This window comes from Tympanuchus pallidicinctus, unplaced genomic scaffold, assembly GCF_026119805.1.
Source record: "Tympanuchus pallidicinctus isolate F22 unplaced genomic scaffold, pur_lepc_1.0 scaffold11, whole genome shotgun sequence".
In the NCBI taxonomy this organism is placed as follows: domain Eukaryota; kingdom Metazoa; phylum Chordata; class Aves; order Galliformes; family Phasianidae; genus Tympanuchus; species Tympanuchus pallidicinctus.
In genome coordinates this window covers 4287767-4301504 of record NW_026294627.1, presented here as the reverse complement: position 1 = coordinate 4301504, position 13738 = coordinate 4287767, and the positions used below count along the sequence as shown (strand labels likewise).

At 38.8% G+C, this 13738-nt stretch overlaps 1 protein-coding gene across 15 annotated transcripts in view; it reads right to left on the bottom strand.

Annotated features, from left to right (window-relative positions):
- DLG2 (discs large MAGUK scaffold protein 2) overlaps positions 1–13738 on the bottom strand; it is a 986929-nt gene that overhangs the window by 722525 nt on the left and 250666 nt on the right. For 2 of the 15 annotated variants that reach the window (XM_052669627.1, XM_052669706.1), the window contains exon 1: positions 9392–10062. The exons of 6 other annotated variants lie outside the window; for them this stretch is intronic. In XM_052669627.1, coding sequence (XP_052525587.1) covers positions 9392–9511 — 120 coding nt within the window. In that variant the 5' untranslated portion in view covers positions 9512–10062. Of the gene's footprint in view, positions 1–9391; positions 10110–13738 lie in introns of those variants that run through there. 7 more of the 15 variants (XM_052669600.1, XM_052669664.1, XM_052669563.1 and 4 more) reach the window with 7 other exon arrangements.

The window sequence follows — 13738 nt, the reverse complement described above, 5'->3', positions numbered from 1 at the left end:
ATGAGAGACTTTTTAGCCTAGAGAAGAGAAAGACTGAGGGCATTTGATCAATGTACACAAATATCTGAAATGAAGTTGCAATGAGGACACAGCCAGGTTCTTTTCAGTGGTGCCCAATGGCAGGCAAAAGAGGACCACTGAAACATAAAAGGTTCTGCCTGAATTTCAGTTTTTGTTACCTTGTGGGTAACATAGCACTGTCAAAGATTGCCCAGAGGGGCTGTGGAGTCTCCTCCTTGGAGACCTCCAAAAGACAGCCAGAAATGATCACCCTGTGGTGGGTATCCCTGCTGGAGCAGGGGTTGGACCAGATGTACCCAAAGGTCTCTTACAATATCAACCACTCTGTGATTCCTTGAAAAGAACAAAGGGATATAAGGGTATGAAAGCGCTGGTGAATGCTGGAAAGAGCATCCTGACCACCTCTTAACAAGAATTCAAGTTCATTTCTTCAGTGGTCTAGAATAAATGAAATCATCTTTCCAAGTCTTCATATTTTCATTTTCCAAAGGATCTATGTAATGTGATTTTATTTCTAATAACATGATGCTTTATATAATCTCTATTTACTGAGTTGCTGACCGTGAACATGGCCGTGATAATCCAAGGAAATAAGTGAAGATAAAGGGCTTCACTTAGGTGAACTTCCTATGTGTTTCAATCACTGAATGTGGTCCAACAAAAGAAACCAGTTCTTCCATGCAAGTTTTTTGTTGGACATAATTTATGTATTCAATTCTCCATTTTAACTGGGAGGTCTGTATTTTCCAAGAAGATCAACATTTCAAAAGTGTTCCTGACTTTTGCTTCAGGTTCAGTCAGAAACTGATTTCTAAACAGACACTCAAACAAAGACTGGAGTTAAAGAGATTCATTCCTTCCAATTTCTATTATCCTATTTATGGCTGTATTCTCAAAAACACTTAGCATGAAATTGTTGATAAAACATATATTAAGAAAGAGCTGAAAGAAAGACACTCACGTAATGCCAGGTTAATGTAAAACAGATCCTGTCAAACTAACATGCTATCTTTTTTAGATGGGATTACAAATTTGGCTGACAATGGTAACAATATTAATATTACATACTTAGACTTCCGTAAATCAGTTGACATGGTGCTGCATGACATTTTATTAAAAGCAAAATCAAAATGGCATACATTAAATGGATTAAAAAGTGTCTAACAAAAGAATTCAGAGAGTAATTACAAACAGAGCACTTGATCAGCTGTGTTTTGTGGGCTCCTCAGGGATCAGTCCTGGTCTTACGCCTTTTTAAATGTTGATTAGGCTGGGACAATTACTAATCAGATTTAGAAATGACAGGAAAAAAAGTAGTGTGGTAAATGATGCAAAGAAGGTCAAGACTACAGATCAATGTATTTTTTAACACAGACAGTAATAAAATCCTAACTTTTGGAATAAAAAAAGCAACCCCCTCCTCGCAGAAACTATCCAGAGGTACAGTGTGCTGTAAAGCAGATGGCAGCCCTGGCAGATATAGGGTAGAACAGGAATCCCCAGTGCAGCAGTGAGGTTGAAGGAGCCAATGTTACCCTGGACATACACATAGGTACCTTTACAATGAGCCAAGATATTCATTACTTCAGCACAGGGCTGCAACTGCTCCAAGGCTGTGTCCAGCTGTGGCATGCACAGATCACAAAGCCTGCCATGAAACTGGAGAGAGCTCAAAGACAAGTCAGGGGAGGGATGAGATCGTTGGCAATTGTGCTTTGTAGTGAAAGATGCCAGGAGCGCTGTTTATTTATTTAATCAAAGAGATGATTAGGTGATGCTTTCACAGCAGTCTAGAGGAGTTCATGGGAGGAATAAGCCTTTGCAGTGAAAACCTCAGTCTAGTGGATTAAAACGTAGCAGAAAAACCTGAAAGTGACCCAAAAACTGAAAGACGAGAATAAATAAATTCAGACTAGAAATATGGCATGCATCTGCAATAAAATAATTAGTCCCTGGAATAATACAGGTGGAACAGTTGTGAAAGTTTCTCCCACATGAGAATTTAGAAATGTTTTTCTTGTACAAGGGTATGGCAGTTGCCAACAAATGTATCTTCTTCAAACAATCCATAGTAGTTTTACAGTCTGCATGATCAGACTGGATTAATTACAGTTATTCTGTCGAACTTGAAAACTTGGCCAGTGATTCTTGTTTGCAAATTGAAAAATGAAGTTTTGAAAGCAGATCTGGAGCAGGCTGAGAATCCTGTCCAAAATTTCAGCAGATATGTGTGAAGTAAATGTCATATTTTCTTCACCTGTCCTGCAAGTTGGATGAAAATGTTTGTCTGAGTTTTACTTCTACGGTTAATCCTCCTTTCCTAAGGTTTTAATGATCCTCTGTGCTATCAGAAGAAGGTGAGCCTTTCCAATTACTTCTCTTCAAAGATTTCAGTTTGAAATTTGAAAATTTCACATCTTCGTTGGAAGTGAGACTAAAAAAAAGCTTATGCTCAGGTTTCTTTGGTTTGATTTTCTGGGATTTGGACTCTGCTCTACTTGTCTTTTCAGAAGAACTCTGGAAGCTGCGCAGCTATCAGGAGGATTTATACTATTTCATGTGCTCAGATCTCTCTGGAGACACATAGGGAAATATCAGCTACCTCTGAGAAAACAGTGATGGCAATGCTTTTAATAATTTTTTATTATTATTGCTATGGAGTTTCTGTATTAGTCATTATTTTGTTTTAGGGATACAGGTGGAATACAGACTGTCTGAATGCGCTCCAGAGTTCATTTCCCCAGTGTGCATCCACAACTGAGAAAATACCAATTCTTCTCTTCTACTATGTCTTCTCTTCTTCTGAAAGACAATCTCCTCTCTCTCTGTCTATAAATTTACCATGAAAGGAAGATGGTGAAGGTTTCCCCCTCCCAAGCCAGGTACAATCATTTCACACTTTCCCCCCATTCCAAAAACGTGTGGGGCCAGATATGAACAAGACATCTCAACATTTCCAATATACACCCACAACCAGTAGCAACAAGAGAGGACACAGGTTTGAAGATTAGCTCTGGAAAATGCAACATTCCATTCAATCACAGAACCTGGACTATCTTGTCTAACTTAGCATGAGCAAATGGGACAGAAGAAAGATGAAATTGAAAGCGTGTGTAGTTAGGAGATAACCGCGACACATTGTTTGGCAGCCTCTAATTTTTGCTGGTTATTATCAGCTCCATTTATTCCTGCTTAACGATCTTTTGCATTTTTTTCTCATCAAGGTGGTAGGACTCACAAGAGAAAGAAAACCTTACTTTTGCCTGAGACCAACATTTCGCATGCAGCATTGTTGTCAAGATTGTTGATCTAATATCTCCACAAACATAGTGTCAAACAGGCACTGGCATTTTTAGTACCCAGAGCAATGCTATCAGTGTTGATTTAAGACTAGAGCATTTCATTTTTCATCACTTTCATATAAACATAAAATTGTCAGATATAGACATGTTATTATAGTTACTTGCATATCTTAAAACCCCACCAAATTTATGTTTACAGTCCTAGATCTTTTCAATTCTTCTCCAACAGAAAGGCCGGTTATATATCTCTGATAAGAGTAGCACATCAGATAAGCTCTAATGAGCCCACATTAGAATGGAAGATACAAAATATTTTTGTTGGTACTAGCAGTATCCAGAAATTTCTGAATTAACAACAGCTTCTGTATATTCCAGACAATATTTTTATGGCTAACCCTTCTAACTTTAAGTATCCTATACCACCATAGCACAACACTCCTATTTGCTTCGTGTTCATAAAGGATTTGGCCTTAGCAGTGGAATTAACTCCTTACACTGTGATCTGCACCTTAGCATCTCTGTACCAATTCACTTATTTATAATGACCTTTAAGAGAATATTATTCTGGCATATAGGCTAGGTAAAGTTCCACTCTATCTAGAAAACCAGAACTGCTGCTCTGTTTTTAATTTATTACTGCTTTCATTCATTACTTGTTATGACCATGTGTCGTAAATCAACACTTGAGGATGAAAAGTGTTAAAGTACATACTTAGGTATTATAAATGCTTGCAAATCTGGGCAAGGCTGATTTCAGAAGTGGGAAATCAATCTTAAGGATTCAAATGATGTATTTCTTATTCAGAAAGAACTGCTATGTCAATTACATGAGACTTAATTCAGATTTTTTTATTTACCAAAACTCCTATTAGCTTTTCAGATGTGATTGCAAAAAGTGGGCTATAAATGAGAACTTTATCTTTCTGCCTTTAAGAGTGGGCAGCAACAGTATATTTTAATAACAGATACAGCAAACTACCAAAAGAAATAAATGCTGTGGTGCTATTACAGTTGTATTTTTTGAGAGAGTTCTCTTTGTAGAAGCATGTCCAAGAGACATTCTTGCAATGAGTTACCTCTTCCCTAATATTCTGCCTTTATTTAACAAAAGAATTATAGCAGTGCAAAGTTTTTAGCTCTCAAGGTCAGATTCCACAACTGTTAAACAAATCCCTTATAAAATTCACAATGTTGCTTATTTTATAGTCTAGGCAGATATTTTATTATCAGATAAGAAGATATATTAGAGAAATTGAGCCAAATATTCACAACATTCATGATACTATCCTTTGCATTATCTCCAAACCAAATGAGGTAGAAGTTCTACACCAAATTTATTTGCTTTCTAGCAATAACCTAAATTTCATCTTGGTGTCCAGTACTAGAGGAACTGTGCTTTGACCTGCCACCTGATTTGTAGTTACTACTATTCACTTATGAGAACACTGGGCCAGACCATGTCAGACTTCATCATAAGACAAAAGGAATGATTAAAAAACTTCTGAGTAGAGCGGTTTAAGAGTCTATTCTTAATTAAAATACGGAAAGTGAGAAAACAGTCTTTCTTGTTTACTCCTTTTACAATCTTGTATCAAAGCCATTTGTTTGACTTCTGAACTGTTTCTCACTTAATAGGGGATGGTGTGTGGTGGAAGACTTGAAGAAGAAAAATATGCATAAGAGAACAGGCACTATATTTGAAAGTCTCAGAGAGCTGTGAGTCCAAATCCCTTTGATTTCTTTATAAATTCCAGAATCTATCTTCCACATGCAAATATAATACTGCATAAGAACATGCTGTGGCAATACAGGCTCAAGTCTGAAACATTCAGAAAGTCTTTTCCTTTGGAGGACCAAAGCAATTCTTGGTACAGGTGGTGAGGTATGTGATCTACACAACTTACTTAAGTAGCTACATCATTAAAGTGTACAGGGAATGGAAGAGTTACAGCTAGGTGTAGAAATGTGGACAGAAGTTGGTAGCTGAGCTGGCTTTTGTGATGTTTTACAGCTTTTGGTGATGAAACACTCTGCTATTTAGTACTACAATTCTTCTGCCTTTATTACTTAATCCACAAGCTAACATTGCAACTGGAAACTCCTCAGTTAAGATAATAACTTCTGTTTTTGAAATGTGGGTGGGACAAGAGAACAGAGAAAGCTAAAGTGATCAAAGGATGGCAGCTTCCAGCATCCTCCATGGACTTAAGCTATGCTGTGTTCTCCAACAGGTCCTCATCATCTCCTGAAATACTCAAAAAGGGACACTTTGGAGTCAAAATTTCAGTTATCAATCATATCATGGTTATTGTTTGACCCAGTGTGCTTCTAGCTGAAGCACAGGAGATAAAAGGGAGCGTATGTGACATACTGTCACCATCACTGTGTCCCAAAGTTCGCAGCCAGAACAAAGAAAGGCACTTGGTCAACCCAGTGTTCAGGCAGGAGGTCAGTTCTGTGAGGTGCCTTAAACTCCTGCTGAACTAAATCTGAACCTCCTGAGAAACCTTTGATATCTCAGAAAGGGTATGGATCTGAATCCATAACAAAAATCTCCAATCTTTAAGTTCTGTTGGCCTCAAAGTTCTCTGCTGGCTGCTGCTGAGAATGAGGTGCTTCTAAGTGAGAAAACCCAGTGCTCACATTGCGTCCCACACTACTGTACCAATGAAAGACATCAGCTCCACTTCCCAGGCTCCCAGTAGAAGTAGATGTGCTTCCCATTAGACCCTCAATCTGTCATCCAGAAATAGCATCCCAGATCCACATTAAAATGCAAGAACTACACATACAGTTCACCAGGGGAAGGGGAAGGAAAATCTCCTGCAAACTTTTAAGAAAAACAAGACCCTGATCCATAAAGGTTTTTTGAGTTTGTCTCAGGCTGTGCAACCTAAATATTTGCAATGTTTCCCATATTTTTACAAGAAATACTGCTAATACTGAGGGAATTTGAAATGCTTATCTAAGCTAAGAACAGAAAGTTTTTAGTGGCAACCAGTAATAATCACTTGCATGTAAATACAGAAAGCATTTTCCAATACGCCATGGACACAAGCACAGCTGCAGGTATCTGTCATTGGGCAGCCGCCTGCCACAGTCATACTGCAAATACAGCAACCAGAGAGGGGGACAGCACCTTTTCAGACATGCTGCACGTTTATACAAGAGCACTTCTGATCTTGAAGGCACTGCTTTTAGTTTTTAATTCACTGGCTTCTGTGCTCATTTGTGCTACCTTCCACTAAGGTGCAAGACTGTGCAGATATGAGAGCAAGAAAGAGATCAGTTAAAAAGACAGAAATTCAATGGTGTTGCATCTAGCAAACAGGCAATGGTGAGCAGTAGTTAGATTCTCTTTTTTTTTTTTTTTTTTAAATTTTAATTTAAACTGAATTTAATTGTTAAAGTGTGGGTCTACAGAAATTCTGACAGAGAAAGACATTTGCTCAGAACTTCTCAGACGTCTTCCTCTTTTGAAACTACTGTCTTTGCTTCTGCTCGGGCAGAAAAAAAAACAGTTCTTCACATAGGAAGGTACAATTTCATGGTCTGTACTGTTCTTCAGTTAACTGCAAACACAGAATTCAACCAAGAATGCATGGAGTAGAGCTCTTTTTTCAAGTCTGCATATGCCAACCAAGTTCATATGGGCAAACAAGAAGCAAGAGTCCTACCTTGAACTTGAAAAATCTGCTTTCTCTTAAGCCATAAAACGCAGCTGCCATCAGAAACAGACCCAATTGCTTTTTCTTTTTCTCTTTCCAGGGCAAGCAAATCTATTTCCTGTTACAGCCTGTACTTAAAGTTTAATTCTATCTTATGACTTAAAGACTAAAATATTTGAGAACCACTGAGATTTTTCCACCCGTTTAAAAGGGGAAAAAATAAAACTAGAAACAGATGTTTTATAATGTATTTCATTTATTTTGGCCACCCATAAAGCTGTGGCTTATGTTAATGCCAACTAAGTTAAAAGCAACAGAGTTCTGCAATGCATTTTAGAATGACCAGGCATGGGAAGTACCTTTCTATAAACTTCTATTTAGTAAGTAATTTTTTATGTCAGAAAATGGGCATATGAATTACTGAAGATGTGAGTGGCACTGCCATACTTGGGTAGTATCCCTCCAGGGATGTGCAAAACTCTCCTACGTTGTTATACCCCAGTGCATAGCCTGGAAAGCAGTTGACCAATGTATATACAGGAAACAGATGGGTTGGATGAAATTTAAACAGCTGAGGACAATGTCCTTAGAACAACACCATGTAAATAACAGTCAGTATGTTTATACTGCATCTCAAACAATTATTGCAGAGACATTTAACAGCGAAAGCGGAAGATTTTCTTCTTATTCATATTCTTATTCTTATTCAAACAATCAGCAGACTTGGACTAGCACAAACCTTTCACTTTCTTCAGTGTTCATGATTGGAAGCAAAAGCATTTCAGAAGTGAAACTCATGGGGCTCCTCACAGCTGCAGTGGTACTTACTGATAAAGGTATCTTATGGAACTTAAGGTGAAAATAGTTACGTTGAAATTTCTCCTGTACCTATTCTTATTTAGATTGACAAATCACTGCTGAACAACAGACCCACTTTAGCAGAACACCTTCAGCAAAGTACTGCAGCTTAGGGACAGAAGGAGCAACAAAGAACAATTGGTCTCAAAATATTTCTTTATTGACAATTTGCTGCAAAAAACACTGGGCTTATAATGTGGATATGATTTACCAACCTGCCTAAAACATACGAAAAGCATAAGGACAATGGCTGTATTTTAAGACAGAACATCATTAAGTTTTAAATAATTTTTCTCAGCTTTTTTCTCAGCTTGCTATCTGAATATTCAAAGAAAATATTTTCCCCTTTACTCCTCAGAAGAGATGCAAAAAAGTGAACTGCAGAAGTTAATTAGAAAGTAATAAAATATGAAAGCTTAGCAATTCAGTACAGCAACCAGCAGCACAGACTTTGACCACAACCACAGAAGCAGATTCTTAGAATAAGAGCTTCTAATACAAAATATCTTTTTAATTAAATATCAATACAATTATTTTGAGCTAATAATAAAATATGAACTTCATTATTATCAAACCAAGTGCAAATACAGAAAACTCACTTTAATTCAGGGGCAAGCTAAAAGCAGTTTAAAAGCAAAATATCCTTAAGAAGTATTTCTCCAGGCAAATCAGTTTATCCATCATTTGACACACTCATTTGAACTTGAAAAAGCCAGAAAGCTGAAAGTAGCTCCCCAATATGTTGACTGAGGACTGTAATTCATCTAAATTATGCAACTAGATTCCCACAGCTGGCCCACAGCTTGGCTTAGAGCTCAATTCAACGCCAATGATCCTGTCTGCTAATATTGTCCTACTCTCAGAGAAGGTAATACATTCAGCGACTTATATTGAAGTTCTGACACTAATTAACAGAACAAGCAAATGCTGACATGAGTGACAAACGCTGGTTCATAGTTACTGCGAGACCACTGCTGCCAGCTGGCATTTTCTGTAACACTTTGCAGTAATAATCTCTTGTTTATTTCTTAGAACATTGCTTATAATTTGTTTGTATGCATTTTGTTTTCAGTTAGAAACAAACCGGGACACAAATGCAAAACCAGGAGCAGCAACGAGACCCCGATTCCCAGACAAGTAATCAACAAGAAAGCATGCAAGCAGCATCACCTGGGGGATGCATGGGGACCACAGTATAGGAATTCTTATCCTATATATAAGACTATGTTGCTTTGCACAAACAGCCTTTGGCTTCTTGTCTCTGGCCTACCTGGACAGTAGCAAAACATGTTTATCAGATATACAAGCTCAGAACCTGAGCAGCAAGCAGTTAAAAACTGAAGGTCACTATGCTGCAAAATTAAAACATGCTTCTATGCTTTAGCAATACAGACAACGATAAAACAAAGCCTCCACAACCACCTGTAATAATATGCTTGTTCAGCCAGCAATTCCAAAGTACTCAGCAAGACAAGGTAGACATTTTCTGCAGCTGGTTTTACATGTACATTCCTGCCAAATTGTTGTCTCGTCTCCTCTTACCTTCACATTAGTCCGGAGTGCACAGTAACATGCAAAAAACATTGCAGTAAACAAGGAGCATATGGACCAGTATTCAGCGTCTCTGCTCTGCACAAACGGTACACACACGATCCCGAGCATGTGCTACTAAGGAGCATCCGTTCCCTCTGTCAGTTTGAAAATGCATTGATCTCTGTTTTTCTGACTACAAAAAGACATGTCTTGAAGGCACTGAGTGAAAGCTACATAGCTCTTCGTCGACTATATATAGCAAGATGCCCAGTAATTTCAATTAGCAGAGAATTCAGCAGCTGAAACTTGGACCTCAGTTGCTTTTCCTTCCAGCATTTTAAATTCGGGGGGAAAAAGGAGGGGGAACTCACCCAGAGGGGAAAGGTGAGGAATTAAAATGTAAGCAGCAAGTTGCTTATATTTCCCCCTGGCTTTGATGTCTTCTTTTCAATATTTTACAAACGTTATACATGGGAAATGAATAAAGGTTTCTCTGCCAATTCTGAAATTTACTGTAGATTCTGCACTGTTTCTGTCCGGTCTTGTTAAAGATGCAGCATCCCTTTTAAGAAGACAACGTCATCAATCATGACAGATTCAACATGTTCTACTTACAAATACTGTCTCTGATTAAGGACAATGGCTGGCTGCCTTATTAACGTTTCCTCAAATGCAAGTTCAGTCCCCTGTGCTAATCTATTTTTAAATAAAAAGTCCCACCTACTCCTTCACTCTCATTTAATAAAAATGCAGTGGACTACTTCTAAAGATCCTGAATTGCATTGTGCTCCAAGCTGAGACTCTGGACATCGGTTCCAAACCACTGGCTTTCTTTCTGGGATTAGAAACACAGAGGGAAAATTAAAATCAAAGCAGAAAAATCCTGGAGATGGCTGTGCCCTCACATTTGTAACTACATATTCTGAATTTAAAATGCTGAGATATCTTCCAGAAGGAGGGAACTCAGAACCTAGCCAGAAGGCAAAGCTTTAATTCACATGCACAAAAATAAGATCAAACCACTTCTTTTACTCCTGTCAGCTGCTGGGATGCTACACGTTAACTGATTGTTTACTGGAATGCAGAGACTCAACTCTTTGTTTACACACTGGGAACCACCGATATTCGTACTGGATTATGAAGCAGCCTTCAGGAATAAAATCTGAGAAGAGCTTTTTTTTTTTTCACCGCAGCAGATACTGTGGGAGGCAAAGAGTGGAAAAGGCTTTGCTACCTCCTTCTCCATCAGCACAGAGCAATTTGTGTAGGATAAGCGTAACTTAATAGAAATATCTGCAGTGACTTTTAGGATTTCTTTAAATAATGCTTTACGTAAACCCCCGGAAACCTGCAGAAATACTGAAGTCCTATCAAAGTCGGTGGGTATCTTTTGTGGGCAATGAGGTGAAGAAGCTTAAACAGAAGGATGTGCACTGAAAGAAGAAAAGCGGGGGGAGGGGGAGAGACGGCAGGGTTTTTTCCAACATCTTCCCAAAGACAAGCTCTCAGAAACTGTCGTCAACTCCAAGCGAACAGCTATTTTTAGCCTGTCATTGTTTGTGCCTTTTTTTAGGAATGAAAAAAAGCAGCCGTGTTTAGAGCTAGATACTGCTCTATGATGTATTCTAAGTCAGCTACTTAATTTGATCCCCGGCTCCATCTGTCATACAAATTAAGTAATTAGTAATCACAACTGTCTTTGGCACAAGCAATGACTTCCAGAACAAAAGAGACGAACCCTCTTCTTAAATCTAATTCTGCAGCTTCTATTAGTAATTAAACTGGGGTCTATGTGCCATAGTTCAAAAAACCAGGATATCCCAAAGTTATGAGAGTTCATAATCCACCCAGTAAGCTAAAACAGAGCAATATATTGCTCTGCAAAGGCACGGAAGAATTAATTGATGGATTTTTCTGACTGTCTTCCAGTGAAGAGAAAGACATCATGGTGTATTTTGCTGTACAGTACATTAATGAATAAAATTTAGTATCCAAGTCACCGGGAAAAAAATATCACAGATCTTGGGGAATTGTGATCCACTGGAGAAATGCAATTCAAAAAGCAAAGATGAATAGATACACGGTCCCAAACAGCGAGACAAGACTCAGGCAAACATGTGGCTGCATGTGAAAATCAAATTCAAGTCTCTTTTCTGCCAAAGGAATTATGCAGGGTTTCAGTCAGCAAAATAACTTTCTACTTCATGATTCTAAAAAGTTGATGTTTTTGTATTTCGGCAAACAAACCCAATGTGAGGAAAATGGGGATCTGACAAATAGAAAGCAGAGCTGTGTAACTATATGACTCCCAAGCGGTAACCTGTATAAAAGACTTCAGAGACATTTAGGAAAACAAGAAGTAATGCAGTCCCAGGGTCTTCACTCAGGATAATCTCTCATGACTTCTAACTGTCTGGGAGAAGAAGTTATCTAGGAAATTACAGAGCCTGGCCCTCATGACACCATACCAGCGAAAAGGGAAGACTCCCTGCCATGCCTCCTATAATAACCGTGGGGCATTTGAGAATTTGATGAAAAATTGAAACCTCTGTACAAGCCAGCTAGGTATTACTTTGATAGCAGACCAACTTAACACTTTTAGCAGGGGCTACTTCAGATAATCTACAAAAGCAGAGCCCTGAAGGATTTGCTCACCTGCCAAAACATAGAGTATTGAAGCAGTCTAATGTTTAAAGGCAGCGTTCTCATCAAGGAACACGCAGTATTTTATTATGACTAGTAGCTGCTCAAAAGCATCACATATTGGTGCTATTTTCTGCCCTTGACACACTGGCGATAACAGTGAGATAGGAACAATCTTGCCCGAGCTTGCCAGACTTGCCAGAAATAGCATTTCAGGTGCTCAGGTCCTCTTTAAACATGAGACTACAGGCAAGAACCCCATGGATGAAAGAGGTTACTCCATTAAAAAGAAAATATAGGTCAGGCATGAAAACATTAGCGAGACAGTAGTCCAAAAGAGCCACACTACACACCCTCTTTAAAAAGATCCGACTCACGACCTCAATATTCTTAGATGACAGAAACCGCTGGAGCCTTTATCTTGAGCTGTCAAATTTCACCTTTCTTTATACTCCTGTGCCAAAGAAGGGTAAAAGGTAGCACTTGCAAGGGAATCCTGCTGTCTGTGGAGCTTCAAAGAGAGCAGAAGCCTGTGCTGCCCTGGTGGGCCTTGATCTCAGGAGGACACGAGGGCAAGTGAGGTGGGGACAGGCCTAAAGCTGCAATTCAGTGGCAGCAGAATGAAAAAGCACTGTCACTGCCCAAAGAAGAGTGATAGGAACTAGTAGCAGTAGCAGTAGTAGTAGTAGTAGCAGTAGTAGTAGCAGTAGTAGTAGAGATGGCGTATTGCCATTATATGCTGATACTGTAGCCAAGGTTCCCCATTGTGATACGGTGTTATTCAAGGACAAGGAAAACAGTACGTGGAAGACGTCACAGAAAAACAAACTGTACTGGAGAGTAATATTTTCATCCTTGGCAATCTAATAATTTTCGAGGTTGTTCCCAGGCGTTGTGGAAACAGGAATATTTTAGAGGAGAGGAACAATAAAAAGAGTAGACTTCTTCAGTATGCTGAAGAAAGTGATGCTCTCCAGTGTTTGCACCACAGTGCAAAGTGCCTCACTACACTTAAGCAGCACATTTGTTGGTAAACATTATAAAATGCTTTTTATAATCTTCCTGCAATGATGGTTGCATTTCTCTCTCTCTTTGCAGTGATGCTGGTGCAGCCATGGCACCATGGCTACAGTCATGCTCTATCACACCCTGCTTTTGCACACCGCAGTGATACCACCCATGCAGGAATCTAGCCCTGTATTGATTAAATACATCTGATTTCAGCACAAGAGCTTTAAATTGCAAGGATTTTACTCCTTTCCCCATTTCCAAGATTTTAAACTGTCATGAAAATGTGATTTTCCACACCTACAGGAAGTTCATTATGCTAAAAATCTCTGCATCTGAGGATGGAATACTGAAGAAAGCACTGATACAGACCACAGGTCTTGGGTGCTGTAGGGTCAATCATTTAAGACGGAAAAATACAGCTGACTTCTAGAGTGGATTGAGCCTATGGGGCACCTGGAAACACATAAAGAAAGGAGACTCTGATCAAAAGCTACAACTTGCAAGAACATTTTCTTAGGCTTTCCTTTCTAAACGCAACAGTAAATTTAGTAAAATGTAACAGACAGAGGAACTAAATCAGCATTTTGAGCTCTGAAAATCTTTAAACTTTCAGAAACAAAAAAAAAGGCTGAAGCAAACTCCCCTTGCCAGTATTGTAAACATCTCTCTGGCACCCCGGCATTCTGAAGGAAAAGTTGCTGA